Consider the following 14,475-nt stretch of genomic DNA (forward strand, 5'->3'; position numbering starts at 1 on the left):
GTTGCCAGTTTAGTATTTGAACTACTGATCACATATTGATTGTTTTTAGTTGATGAGAAGGGTAATAATTTACAGAGTTTATTGCAGTTGAGGCTTTAAAATGTTCAACTCAAACTTGCAGTACCTCAAATATTGATGTTCGGCTTAAGAACCAGTTTTTTCTGCAGCACTATCAGAATTCTGTTGAAATGTCATCTGTAAGCTTCACTGCCTTTTTACAGGTTTGCAGGAGTTGGTATAGTATACTTGAGTTTTGTACAAAGGAGCTGAAAAATTTCTTCTTCATATACAATGCATGTTCATGTTAGTATTAAATTTAGCATTTTGAGCAAAACAACAAAGTTGGAAATTTATTTATGCATAGAACCGGCAGAGTGAAACTAAATATATGTAAATTAATCACATTTCTTCTATGTTAGTGTTGTAGTCTTCCACTGCAGTTCATGTCCTGGCACCTTCACATATTTTTATTTTTGGATAGTTTAATTGTTTTTATGTTACTTGTGCAATAAATTCAACGTAAATCGTTACATGTTTTCCAAAGTTGATATTGATGGTATACATTTATGTTGTACCAATACTTTTTTTGTTCTTCAAATACTCAATATTAACAGCAATACCCTGAAGTCAGTTAAGTTTAGTAAATACATGTAAGTGGTTGTGTACCATTCTGTAATTCTATGTTGAACTTTATTATGATTTTTACAGTACAACTGAAGAAGCAAGCTTATGCTTGCGAAAGCTCGTGTCAAAAATAAAAAGTTAATTTTAAGAGTGCCAAACTATATCCTTATTTTACTTTAAAATTTGGTTAACACGGTTCAGACTACATAAACTTTATTATGTATTAGTAGAAAGTTGATAATAGCTAAATAGCATAAAAATATATTGAATTAATATTAGTGGCGTTTTTCATAAAAGATGAAAAACAAGAAATGCTGTTCCACAAAATGCAGGTTAATTACAGCAGGCATCTTTGGAGGTGTTTTAGTTATAGTTGGTGGAGCATTGATGGCAATATTTGACGTTCTTTTTGAATCAATTATCAAAAAGGTATTTGCATTTCTGTAAACTAAAAGAATACTGCAGTACATCTTGTTGTGTATCATTTAATGTTTGCTTCAACCTGCTGATCAGGGTTTGATGTTTTATGCTCTCGTTCTGTGTATTGAACAAACAATGTGTTTTTGTATCATCCACATAAAAAAGCCATTGTATTGCATCTCGATTACGTCAATATTAGCATGTTGACTGCCAACTATGAAAAAATTTGTGGTTGGAGTTCTGGCTCACGATGCCAACCATGAGTTACTTAGTGTTTAAAATTTTGCCTACAAAATACAACTACGAGCTATCAGGTCTTTTTGCAAGCAACGACACAGTTTGTGACGTCTGACACAAGAACAGGAAAACTCGCTTGCATCAGAAACAAGCTTTTGATCAAATAGATATACTACGATTGATAAAGTCTTGACAGTCAGCTTGTCACGCAACAGATTTTTGTTTCATACATACTTCATTGTTAATATACAAATTGAAAAAATTTATTTTGTCTGTATTCTGCTTTCCCAATAAAATGTTTGTAATATCTCCCTCATAGGTTTTTTGGGCAAATTTGTGTAAACAACAGCACTTTTAAGTGCCTCACAATTCTGTTTCCACTATCGGCAATTTTTATGTGATGTTACAGAAAATTATTAATTTTGTTCTATAACATTGCAATGATTGTAGAAGCATATTTTGTACGTAACTGAACGTGATGACCTGAAACATAATTTTAAGTTAGCTAAGCAGTTAAAAATTAATCTTAGCCGAAATTTTCAATGAACACTACTTTCAAAGTTATAATAATTCCTAAACTGCTAAACACTGGTAAGGTTTACATATTTTTACTTCAAAACACATTTTAATGCATTTGAAAAACTCTGAATAGGTTACAAATCTTCATATTATTTGCAGCAAACCATTGTAGTGCCTGGAACACTAATGTATGACCTAAATTGGAAAGATGTCAAAACTCCAGTCTATAGAAGTTTCTACCTTTTTAATGTCACAAATAAAGAGGAATTTTTAGCACAAACCCCAGGAAAATTTGTAAAGCCTATTTTGCAAGAAATAGGTCCATACACTTACAGGTTTGTTAATCAATTATGTGCAGGCTGTTGATATTTTAATTCTTGTTTCTTACACGAAATGTTTTCAGGGAGTTTTTGGTAAAAGAAAATGTAGAATATCTTGATTATAACAAAACATATCCTCAACAAGTGTACTACAAACAAAGTGCAACTTTCTATTTTGACCCAGAGCGTTCTAATGGTAGCAAGGATGATGTTTTAACTACACTGAATTTTATTGTTCCTGTAAGTATAGTAATTCTGAGTAACACATTCGTTATGGATTTTAATGTTAAATAACATGTTCTTTGTTATGTTCAACATTTCATTGACAGCTTATTCCAGCTTTGCTAGAGAACCTTATCCATAACGATGGTATTCTGAAGGCCGCATATGTATACCTCAATAAACTGATACGCGAGACGAAAACCGAATTACTTTTCACAATGTCGGTTGATGAATATCTCTTCGGCTTCCAAAATTCTCTGTTTGATGCCCTCATAGACATAGTTGCTCCTGATTCCGGCATTGACAAATTTGGTTTATTTTTGTTGGTAGGCCTTAGTCATCATTTAAATTAGATTTTAAAAAACATGCCATGCAATAACCTAGTGCAACATATAACATGATTTATTTTATTTGCAATACATCTGTTAACACTATTGTGGATCCGTTTTAACTCTGTACTATTTCTGAATATTTAACTGCAGACAAATATGTCAATTGGTTGGAGAGATTATCAAGTATATACTGGACATAACAACCATGAACTGACAAGTGTGATAACTAAGTACAAGAACATGAGGTATAAAATTTCATAAATTTGAAATAAATAGCGGTATGTGTAGCAAATATTGGTTAAATGTTAACTGAGTGTCTTTGCTGTTGTTTTGCCATTTAGTGAACTGCCATATTGGAATGGAACCACATGTAATATGATAAATGGCACAGGTAATTTATTCCATAAATTAACCTGCTTAGAAGACAAAATTTTACTTCGAAACGAGTACTTATGCTATCCATACATGCAGATGTATACCTGAGCTGCATTCAGCTTTTAAGTCACTCTCTATGGACTATTAACTTTTTGTCTTACTGATCCAGTATTTTTTTAATCAGTTTCCCATATGAGAATCTTGTTTTGTTTGAAAAATAGCACATAAAATGTACATTTTATGACAGATGGGACCATGACACCACCTTTTCTGGATAAAACAAAACCAATTTATTTCTTTGTGGATGAAATGTGCAGGTTGTATGTCAACTTGGCAAAGCCATAATTGTTATGAAAAAACTTTTGTAATTTCAATAATCTTAGGTCCTTGTATGCCAACTTCGAAGAAGATTATACAGTGCACAATATTAAAGGCTGGAAATATACAGTTCCTGCAGAAGTATTCCAGTCCCCACTAAAAAATACAAACAATGAATGCTTTTGCCTTGATCCGAATCATGAAACCTGTCAACATGATGGTGCTACTCTTGTTGGAAGTTGTTTGTTTGGTTGGTAAAGTAAGACTAAATGTGTTGTTCAACTTATTTTATGGATAAATGAGTTGCACTCAGTTTGATTTAAAAATAAGTTTATTGAATGATTTAGTGTTTAATGCATTAATAATGGCGAGTGGCGCCTGGCTCATAAACATTTGTTGCATTAGGTGTCCCATTGCTGGTATCTTTTCCTCATTTTTTGTACGGTGACGGTTTTTATGCCAGCAAGTTAGTTGGAATGCATCCTAACAAGCCAGATCATGAAATGGCACTTGTCTTTGAACCGGTGATGTGTCATGTTGTTAGAGTAGCCTATATCTTATTTTTATGTATTATTTTTAAAAACGCCTCGTTTCAAGAGTAGCATGTGTATCATTTTGTATATAGTCGGTAGGTGTTCCGTTAAAAGTGGAAAGCCGAATACAACTTAACATGTACATGACACCCAATAAGGAAGTCAAGTAAGTGATGACTAGTCACTGTTCAGAGCTGGTACACACTTCTTAAGATTCGTGAATTTGTTGACATTTAGAATACTTAGCAACATCAATGAATCATTTGCATTTCCAATGACATGGCTGAATGAGAATGCTGAATTGCAAGAAAGCGATGCAGTATGGCTACATAAGTACGTAGTATTTGTGCCAGTTATTTTGTAACTGCCAGTTAGTATTGGTAACTGCAATAACGGCATTTGAAGTTGTTTGTTTGCTCACTAGCACTACTAATTCTGGATAAAAATTAAAAAATGATGGAAAGTGTAAAAACATTTCTTCTATACTCTTTAAACTTATTAAATATAATAATCAAAAATCGAATACTTTCCATTTACATCTTTTTGGCATGGCAGTACTATGTGATTTCAAATGTATTATGTACAGTATTTAGAAAAGGGTGGAATCAATGAGACAAAAAATGTTCTTTTCATTTTTCACCAAACTGCTTAACTAAATTACGTTTTTTTGTTAGAATCTGTACTTGGCTAGGATAGTGTTAGAAGGCTCAATCTTCTTGGCAATTAATCAAAAAAATATTTAAAAAATTTGAATTTAGTATTTTGTCTTATTTACTTTTTGTCTTTTGTCTTATTTACTACTTTCCCACCTCTAGGGCTTTTAGACAGGGCTGTAACCATGTCATTTTTTCTGATTCTATTCAATTTGAGTTGTGAGTCTTTTGACCCAAGTCAAGTCAATTGAAACTGGGGCTGAGTGGGTCAAGTCAATGCTTTTAACTTGAAAATTTTCTGTCTACAAATTAGTCTGGTTCATACTTTTTGGTGTATCTGTTTGGAAAAATATCCGTTTTTGTTACCTAAAGCTCTGCTTTTTGCAATCACAACTGTCATACAGTAACATGGTGACTCGACATGACTCAAGTAAGTTTGGTGTTTGATTCAAGTCTAGTCATTTAGGACCTTTGACTCATCACATCACTGCTATAAGGCATATCAAAAAGTTAAAAGTTATCATGTTTGTAAAGCATATTTTAAAGAACGAAAAAGTGTGAATGTAAGGAAGCTTTTTACAAACATCAATTAAACAATGAATTCACAAATATGGTAGGTCCATTGCAAAGTTTACCACCAAACTCAGTTTCTTAGTCTGCACAGTGGGTTTTGGCTGCAGCAATACTTATACGATGTCATTTTCTCATACAAAAACGATGTCTTCCTCCTCAGGGAAGATGAGTCCATTTTGGTGATTAACCCAGTTTTGATTTTAATTAATGATAAACTGTGTTTTGAACAACCCAAAAGACTAAAGAGAAAGTGGTCTCTCATATGTCATTTTAGACAAACAGTTAATAACTTTTGTTAAAGTTAAGAGTTTGGTTGGTATTGAGAGCGGAATATATTGGTTGGTGCTTAAGTTTCTAAACATAAAATTCACATAGGAACTTATACTTTAGTAAGACAAATTTAAATTTTTCCAAGTTTTTGAAACAATTTTGGACTATTTAATAAAGCTGCGTAGAAGATGTTAGTCATGTTGTACACCGTTTAGACTGAAAGCAGTAAATTTATTTTCACAGCGTTTGACATCATGTCGTTTTTTTGGTTCCACACTTCCTCTACTTTTTTACTTTGTTGCTATATCTCACAAACTTAATTACTAAAATTATTATTTTTTGAACGAAATGCAGACTGCTTTACAAGATCGATGACATTGCTCTTTTGCTTCAAATAGTATTGTTGGTGATAGGTGGTGCTTTGCTGATTGGTATTTTTGTGTATATGGTGCGCAAACGCTATGTTTCCAGCAACAAGTCACAAGATGTAAGCGATAAAAAACTTGTAGGCTATATCAATTCATGTTTTAGGTTATTGATTTACTTCAGGTAAAAGGTTGAACTGAAAGGTTGTTTTTATTGCGCATATTTTAGGATCAACATAGTTTGCCGTCCTCAGCTAAAGGTTCCGCAAAACCTGATGAACTGCCACTTGAAAAAGCAAAAGGTAGTCAAAACCTTACGCATAGTAAGTGAAAATGTTAGTAAAGATTGTTAAGTTATTTGTTGGCGTTTGTTCGTTTTTAGTTTTTATGTTTTGTTTTACAAACGCTCTGTATTTTTATTAAATAAATTTTATACCAGCTGACCTATTTCAACAAGATTTTCGATATACATCAACCAGTTCAACCACAGAATTCATTGGCACATGATGTAAAATTCTTATCTTGTACCGTTGTTTATTGTTGGGTCGTCGGGTTTGTTTTTGTCATAATTATTTAAAACATCTTTTTAAGCGATTACTGAACATGTTTTGTCGTGGAATATTTTATTTTACAATTCACAATGTTTCAAATTGCTTGTTTTGCATGTATCTGTTTGATCTGTGTGTTTAATATCCGCCAAACGTGTCTTTAGTGTTTACCCGTAATTTAATCACGTTTCATACTCTGTAAAAACTGCGTGTATGTAACACATTCTTCTTTTATAATTATAAATATAATCTTATATAATCTTTCAGTTTAATTATGAAAATTAAGCTTTCTGAAGTTGTTAGTTTTCGAAACCGTTTTGTGTTTTACTCTTTAAAAACTCACCTACATTATTTCAAAACCTTGGTCTAAATGTAAAATCAACATCTCAATATATTATATTATGGCGATTTTAACAGTGAATCGTAATAATATTATTATTGGCGTATAAATTAAGCGATTATGTATTCTCTGGCTAGAAAAAGTGTCATTTAAAATAGTCTCATTTTATAGTACGTGGCTATAAGATAGTTTGAAGTTTAACTATAACGCGTGTAGTGAAGTAGCCTACTTTTCAAGTGGTTGTGGTGTAAGCAGCTTGCAAGCCAACAATACTATAGTGATGATCATTGATCACGTTTGCTTTTGAATAACAAAGAAACAAAATATACGTATTAGAAACTTATGTATTAGTAACATCAAACAGCATATAAAAGTGCTACTTTGTTATAGTCAAGGTCACACAACAGAAATAAACTTTGTTGGCACCGCTCAAATAGAACATGGGGTCGCTGCACGCGTAAAAGAAATAAACTTTTATTTGAAAAATGATATTGGCACCCCTCAACTAGAAGTCGTTGCATTCGTACAGTAGGTTAGAGTATCATTTTCACACCACACCTTCAAATCCAAACAAACAATTTCAAGGTCGATTACATTGATATACGCCAAGTCAGGGAAGATTATGCACTACAATTTGTGGTTTTTATCTTTACTGTAGATTTAAAAAAGAAAGAAATGTTTGAGAAATCCAGCAATCAGTGTATTTTGTGGCCCTCTACGGGAAATCAGCGAGTCTGTCTCTCCAAACATATTAAGTTTTACGCAATTACGCTAAGTTTTTCAGAAAAAATATGATTGGACTTTTCACCTTGCCATGTATTTTGCTATTCTACATTCCTTTTAGATGTATGAGCTACATTTTTTCTCGCACGACGTTCATATAAACATGTGGTGTTACTTGAACACTTGTCCTTTAACTAAACACTTTCCACGCCGCGTTATTTGACGGCGGTGGCTGTATAATTTATAAACGTGCGACGTTATGTACTTTGTTACTCCAGTCTAAACTTTCTGAAGTTTAGCTCCACAGTAAACGATTTATTTTTTCTATATGTGAACACTGTTAGCCGCCTACAAGCCAGCATCCGTGACACCCAAACTGCTTACCCCGCCATCCTGAACAAGCTTCTCCATACGCTTCAAGTCTGCTCAACGTTCGCTTCGACCCACCCACTTCGTTCGACATGGAACCACTCCGTTGCCATGGACTCACTCTCTCGCGCTGGTTTTCAACGACGCAAAGTGAACCACTACTGTTTTGGTTTACTAAGATTTTGAATTTTGTTATTTTCGACCTCGTTACTAGGAGGGGAGTATTGTGGTGTTATTTAGGCACTTGTACTTTCATATATACAAAATACATGTGTGTAGGCTATGTATTGCATCTTAATGTAACTAAGATACTTTGTAAACGACAAATTTGAAGAATTAAATTACTGAGATATTTGCGACAAGTCAGTTGCCTTTGGTATATAGCTAACGTAGTGTTGTCATTGCAATGCATGGAAAAGGAAATTATTTTTTCCCGTTGCTGGTGCCAGTAATGCTTCCGTCTTATTTGGAATAAGCTCCGGTTGCACAAAACAGGAAAGATACCTATGACAGTAAAACGTTTAGACTGTGTGTAACTCTAAAGTGTAAACAGTGCAAAAACTAATGGTTTGGTTACAAACTACAACTTAATATTGTAACGAAGATGTCTTTTGTGCAGATTTTGAATTTAGTAAAATATTAGAGTGTATTTCAATAATAGTTGTAAATATTAAATTTTATCCTTTGTTTAAAATCAAGAGCGTTTGGTTGAAATCTAAAACACTGTCTGCAGCGAAAGACATTTTGATTTTAAGCGTAAATTACAACAGGAAGAAAGTACCGTTAATTTTAAAGTGGTTTACTGTCACGTTTTAAAATGAGTTGACATGAAAATACCTTAACGATATACTTTTAACAGTTTCCAATTAGTAATGCATGCAGCATAAGCAGTTAAGGCGCAGCATCAACCCAAAACGTAACACTGAATTAGTTCGTTTGTGTATACAGGTCATAAGTAACTTATGTTGGACGTGTAAATAAATTGTTTATCGTTCATATTTATTCGCTCAAGGATTCTCGTAGCCTTTGCTGAACAAAATGTCGTCACACTTTTTCCGAAGCCTACCAAAGTTATACAATAGAAAACAACATGCGCTAGCCCGTTACAAACCTCTGTACAAAGATGCTGTAAAATCATTAATGGGTTTCCAAAAATGGGAGATTTATGAAGGAATTAAGTTTGACTACAATGGTACCAGGACCATGTTGATGAAGGAATTGTTGAGAAATATTGATATCACTGATAAAGATCTCAATAAAATGAACGTGATTCACGTAGCCGGAAGCAAAGGAAAAGGATCAACGTGCACTTTTGTTGAAAGCATTCTCCGGCATCATGGGGTGCGAACCGGTCTTTTGACATCACCTCACGTCATTGAAAATCGTGAAAGATTCCACATAGATGGCAAGCCTATTTCAGCTGAATTGTTTGGAAACTACTTTTGGGAAGTATGTGATAGATTGGGGAAGTTTGATAATCTTCAAGATGTCGTTCCGTCCTACTTTTGGTTCTTGAATATGTTGGGTTTTTATATATTCAAGCATGAGAAAGTTGATGCTGTTATTGTAGAAGTTGGAATAGGTGGCGCATACGATTCAACTAATGTGGTCAACCAACCTACTGTATGTGGTATTACATCTTTAGCTCTTGAACATACTGATGATTTGGGCAAATCCATGAAAATGGTCGCTTGGCATAAAGCCGGCATACTTAAACGAAATGCACCTGCGTTTGTTGTTCCACAAACACCAGAATGTATGAGTGTGATACAGAGAAAGGCTGAAGAAATTGGGACCGTTGTTAAAGTGGTACCCAGTCTAACTGATTACTGGAACGATGATGATTTGATTGATTTAAAACTTGGTCTACCCGGTGAACATCAAACTACAAATGCTTCATTGGCGTTGCAACTATCTCATTACTGGCTGAGTCGTCACCAAAATAACACAGGTAACAGACAGGAATTAACGTATTTCAATCTTCAAGGTTCTAACTCTCATGCCTTACCGTTTCAAATCAGCAAGCTTGCCAAAAAAGCTTTGTCAGAAAGCCATTTGTTAGGACGGGCTGAAAAAATAAAATGTGGATCAGTTACATTTTATCTTGATGGGGCTCACACTGCTGAAAGCATTGAACTGGCAGCCAACTGGTTTCGAGAAGAAGCTGAGAAAGAAGCAGCGCTGCTGGATGTCCCATGCGAGAAAGTGTTGATATTCAACGTTTCTGGAGAAAGGGACGCCACCAGTTTTTTAAAATTGCTTCAACCATTCAATTTTAGTGGAGCAATTTTCACTACAAATGATATGTCTTTGAAAAAAAATCTGTTTCTTGATGAAACAATACGAGCCGATAATTACTCGGAGGAAGAGGAATCGAGGAAAATTCATCATAATTTGAATGAGTGGAAATCAATGTGCGGTGGTAATCCAACGAACGTTGAAAATTCTCATGTGTTTCCCAGCGCAGCAGATGCATTGTGTTGGTTGTCAAGCCACTTAGATGAAGATACTTTCAACCGTATTGCTCCGTTGGCGAGTTCGGAGCAAATAAAAGTTAGTAGTTTTCATGGAAAGCATGTACAAGTTTTTGTGACTGGAAGTTTTCGACTGGTTGGAGCTTACCTTAGACTTTTAGACTTTGAGCAACACACCTGATTGTTTTCTTGTTTTCTGTTTAAATTTTGTTATACACAGACTGTTTTATATTTCTGTGCAATTATTCAATGTAAAATTTGTAATATGTAACACATATTTAGAAACTGCTGGAAAAGCTTGTAACATTTTAAAGTGGATGTGGCTGCTTATATAAGAAGGCAACTTTGCCACTGTTTCTATTTATAGTTCCGTCATTAATTGTTGCTTAAAAATAGTGTCATTTTCAGCGCATGTTCAAATAAGAAGTTCTAAAATGTATCGCTTTTTTCTTACTATCATGATGCAAAGCGGTTCCGATAAAAACGCTTGGATTTATTTAATGTTTTTGTTTTCTTGGCAAGATAAAGGAATAATTGAGCATGGTCAACTGCTCTTGTTATGAAAACGCCGTCACATCCTACTTAAGAATTGTCATGCAATTTATTTGTCACAGAAACAATTGTATTGTATATAATGTTTTACTGTATGTAGGGTGGGAGAAAACGATCACAAAGTTTCCATCACTGTAGTGGAAATTGGTCGGTCAAAAATTGTAATCAATACTTCTGTCGACAAACATTTTTGCACACACTTTTTGCTTTTACAGTATGGCATAAAATGTAATTAAGCTAGAAAAGCCTTTCAACGAAAGGAAAATTAACAAAATGTAAAACTACAATCACGATAAATCATGATATATTGATAGAACTCAAATTTTTGCAAATAAACAGAGTACCGAAATAGCCTTAAACTAGAGTTGGTGTTTCGCTGGAGCTTCAAGAGGAACGGCAAAAATTTTCAAGAAGCATCCCTATTGTGGCGTACTGTAAAACTTCAAACACAGTTTGCAAAAGATCAACAAAGAAAGCAATTTACAACAGGTCAGCAGAAATCGACGCGGATAAAAATTTTATACGATTTTTTGTTGAAACATTAATCTGACTAAGGATGAATTTCAGAATTCTCGACGCTGCAGACAATAATGTGAGAAAAGGTGCAGTGTGGGAGAGCGAAGCCCATAGCTACCCATTCAAGTTGGGCATGCCGCTAAAGCAGAGTTTGACTTTTACGCCTGTCTAGAAACAGTTTAGTGGACTGGACTGGACACCGCCTGTGCTTTTACGACAAGAGTGGGCAAATATAAAGTAAAAGTTTTTGCATGCTCGCCGTAAATCGTGTTTTGTAGCACAAGGTTTTGCGATTGACTTGAATCGTAAATTCGAACTAAAAACGTTGTTTAGGCTACTAATTTTGTAAATGATTTATTTCCCCAAAATAAACTTTTTCATCGTTTTCGGACGAATCCTTATAGTAAAATTCAACTTGATGGGAAAAGATCAACAATGATCATTGCTAAAACCAAACGAAAATGGCACGTATTATGTGCTAAATATCTTGCTATTGTAAAACAACATAGAAATTGTAAGACAAATCACAATAATTCCATCAATTTTATAAGAAATAATCCAAACAGATAGTTAGACCATACAGCCTACTTTGTTTAGTGCGTATTGTTTGACCAATATCAAAGTTTTATTTGCACCGGTTGTGCATTTTAATTTACACCTCTGACTGTTGATGTGTTAACAAATTTGACTTTAAAAATAAAGTATTTCCAATCTGGAACGAACTGTATTCCAATTTAATCAATTTAACCAGAAATTTCCATCCATTGTGGAGGAGCTGTCGTAATATAAATTTTATCATCACATTGCAGTTTCAGTGTAGGAATGAACCATGCAAGTAGCTCTTAAAGCCAAACCTGCCCGGGGCAAGTGAGAAAACCTTTAACTATATCTGCATATCTTATTTGATTTTTAAAGGTAGACTATGCTGTGCGTTCGTACTATCTGCGCGATTGTACGCTTCACCGTACAATTGCGGTCAAAGGAGGTTTCTTAAAGAGGAACACTTAAAGAGAATATAAAGGAAACAAAAGAATAACCAGGGAGAGAAATCCCAATGTCCAACAATCAGATTGTAAAAAGGTAAGAGCTACATATCAGCCTGTGTTGTGCGTTTCACGTGCTTACTCTTTTTTTATGCCCTATAGGTCTGTCTGTCCTAGGTTTTACACCAGTAATCATTGCTTATGACATCGAAATACATTTATTGCTTGAAAACTATATGGTAAACCTACTCAAACGCATAGCGTATTCAGCATTTTTTTAGTATATTCTCGCTACACAATGTAAAATCTGAAATAATTAAATCAGATGACTCTCTTTAATCTGTAACCGTGAAAGTTTTAGGATGTCGATCTGTGTGTGTATTGGTGTGTTGTCCGTTTTTTTTTTAGTAATTACATCTTTAAAAAGCATACTTGCAGCCGAAGTTGAATGACTGGAAACTGGAAGCCAGCTCCCGGCGGCAGATTGTCTTATAATGCTAATGCATCTGGGTCGTGTCGGTAAATGCGCTTGCTTGGTAGGACACATATTGTGTGTATAAGCTTAGTTATAGTTGCAGTCCTTTAAAGCAATAGAAAGTTTAAGAACAGGTTGTGTAATTTGCGTTGGGATAAGATAGAAAACAATGGTAACATACAGTATTATGGTATACGGAAATCATAGTCAATACGAAAACTGTATTGACTATGGCAACCTATAGACTGTATAGAGCATAAATCAACGAGAAAAATAGTATACCACTTGAATTGATCGATATCTGGCTCGTGTACGTTGCTTGTGTAACAAATGTGACAAACGCTGGCGTTAGCAAGCGTGGAGCCCAACGCAAAAATGATAAGGGGGCCCCTTGCCGATTTTAAATAACTTAGTGTAATTAATAATAATAATATACAAACAAAATATTAACTCTTTGCAAATCATCTCCCGTTAAAGCTTTGCTTCTTGATATAGGTTATTTTCACTAAAACATTCTCTTAACTGTAAAAGCAAGTTGTGAAATAAAACAAAGATTTAGGCAAAGTAAATGCTAATTTAATTTTTTTGTTTTGGTGGTAAGTAACGCGGGGCCCAAGTAGGGTTGGGATCCCGGAAAATCTCGATCCCGAAAATCCTGGATTTTAATCCTTTTTCTAGTTTCGATCTCGGGATTAACTTTATCAAAATCCCGGGATTTCAAGAATGTAGCTATGAACGTCAAGGCGCTGCAATTTCGCATAAATTTGTAGATTTTATTTTGATTTAAAGCAGTTTTACAATACAAGCCGGCTACTCGGCTCTTGGAGATTTTGCCAATAAAATCAGGAGTCGCCTTAATGATAACACTCTCGATGCGCTCCTGTTTATTCGTCAATATTATAAGAAAGAAACACGGTTATTTATGTGTGTACTTTTTCCAATTTTATTAATTCCGAAAAATTCCGAAATTGTTGAGTAGAAATCCCGAGAAATCTCAATCCCATGATTTCTGAATTGGTCCCGAAATCCCAAACCTATAGACCCAATGTTATCACATCGCGCGCATTGGCCTAAGGCCGGTAATAAATGGTTCCAGATAGATTCAACCCAGTGCGATTCAATCTAGGACGATTTAATCCAGGACGACCCAAACAACATCTGTAGGTTGAATTGTTCTGGGTATAATTGTATATACGTTGGTTAAATGGTAAAGTTAGTCTGGGCTTACTCGTCCATGCGTTAAATTGACCATTTATGCCACTGTAAAAAATTTCACTAATTTTACATGTGATTTTATGTTAACTAACGACCGCTTTATTACCCTGGCGATAAAAGTTGTCTTTCCATACTGGAGACTGACATTTCATCCATAATAGGCGCTGTTAAGGAGGCGTTAAACACCAAAAAATCCCCCAAAATCTTTGTTTGTTTTATTATACAGTGAATTTACTAAAAGACTGATTACTCGAAAAATCCTCCATGTGGCTCTCTGAAATTTTGCATGTCAATTTAGTATGCTTTGAACTATCATTCCATAAAATGCCATCAAAAAACCATGATTCGAACTTTTTTTACAGAGGCGTAAAATAAACACTAGAATTTTTGGTCTAAAAAAACAATTTTAGTTACTATCATGCTAATTTTTAGCCTAATTCTGCATGCGACCTGAGACATTGAAGCGTGCCAATTGCTAGGGTAATTCCCAGGCTAGAAACCAACACCAACAGTGCTGCC

The 14,475-nt window shown here is 34.4% G+C and overlaps 2 protein-coding genes across 4 annotated transcripts; both read left to right on the forward strand.

Annotated features, from left to right (window-relative positions):
- Positions 1–98: 98 nt before the first annotated feature.
- Positions 99–6,575, forward strand: LOC143465637 (platelet glycoprotein 4-like). 3 transcript variants are annotated; one of them, XM_076964033.1, is made up of 14 exons: positions 99–1,053; positions 1,960–2,135; positions 2,204–2,360; positions 2,450–2,668; positions 2,825–2,919; positions 3,016–3,065; positions 3,297–3,366; positions 3,433–3,617; positions 3,773–3,891; positions 3,993–4,066; positions 4,138–4,233; positions 5,751–5,883; positions 5,991–6,084; positions 6,201–6,575. In XM_076964033.1, the coding sequence occupies exons 1-14, from the start codon at positions 922–924 to the stop codon at positions 6,266–6,268; spliced, it is 1,668 nt and encodes a 555-aa protein (XP_076820148.1). In that variant the 5' UTR covers positions 99–921; the 3' UTR covers positions 6,269–6,575. The 3 variants fall into 3 exon arrangements, with proteins under 3 accessions (XP_076820148.1, XP_076820149.1, XP_076820150.1); XM_076964034.1 differs by having other exon boundaries at positions 5,991–6,063; XM_076964035.1 differs by having other exon boundaries at positions 930–1,872.
- A 2,176-nt stretch (positions 6,576–8,751) lies between these two features.
- LOC143465343 (folylpolyglutamate synthase, mitochondrial-like) lies at positions 8,752–10,549 on the forward strand. The gene has a single exon (XM_076963577.1). It carries the CDS (start codon positions 8,780–8,782, stop codon positions 10,394–10,396), a length of 1,617 nt encoding a protein of 538 aa, XP_076819692.1. The 5' UTR covers positions 8,752–8,779; the 3' UTR covers positions 10,397–10,549.
- Positions 10,550–14,475: the final 3,926 nt, after the last annotated feature.

This window comes from Clavelina lepadiformis, chromosome 7 (genome assembly GCF_947623445.1).
Source record: "Clavelina lepadiformis chromosome 7, kaClaLepa1.1, whole genome shotgun sequence".
Classification (NCBI taxonomy): Eukaryota; Metazoa; Chordata; class Ascidiacea; order Aplousobranchia; family Clavelinidae; genus Clavelina; species Clavelina lepadiformis.

Coding starts and splice junctions, on each gene's coding strand:
- LOC143465343 (XM_076963577.1), top strand. CDS start 8,780: ATGTCGTCACACTTTTTCCGAAGCCTACCAAAGTTATACAATAGAAAA.
- LOC143465637 (XM_076964033.1), top strand. CDS start 922: ATGAAAAACAAGAAATGCTGTTCCACAAAATGCAGGTTAATTACAGCA. Junction 2,669..2,824: donor AATTTGGTTTATTTTTGTTG/GTAGGCCTTAGT, acceptor ATTTAACTGCAG/ACAAATATGTCAATTGGTTG. Junction 2,920..3,015: donor ACTAAGTACAAGAACATGAG/GTATAAAATTTC, acceptor TTTGCCATTTAG/TGAACTGCCATATTGGAATG.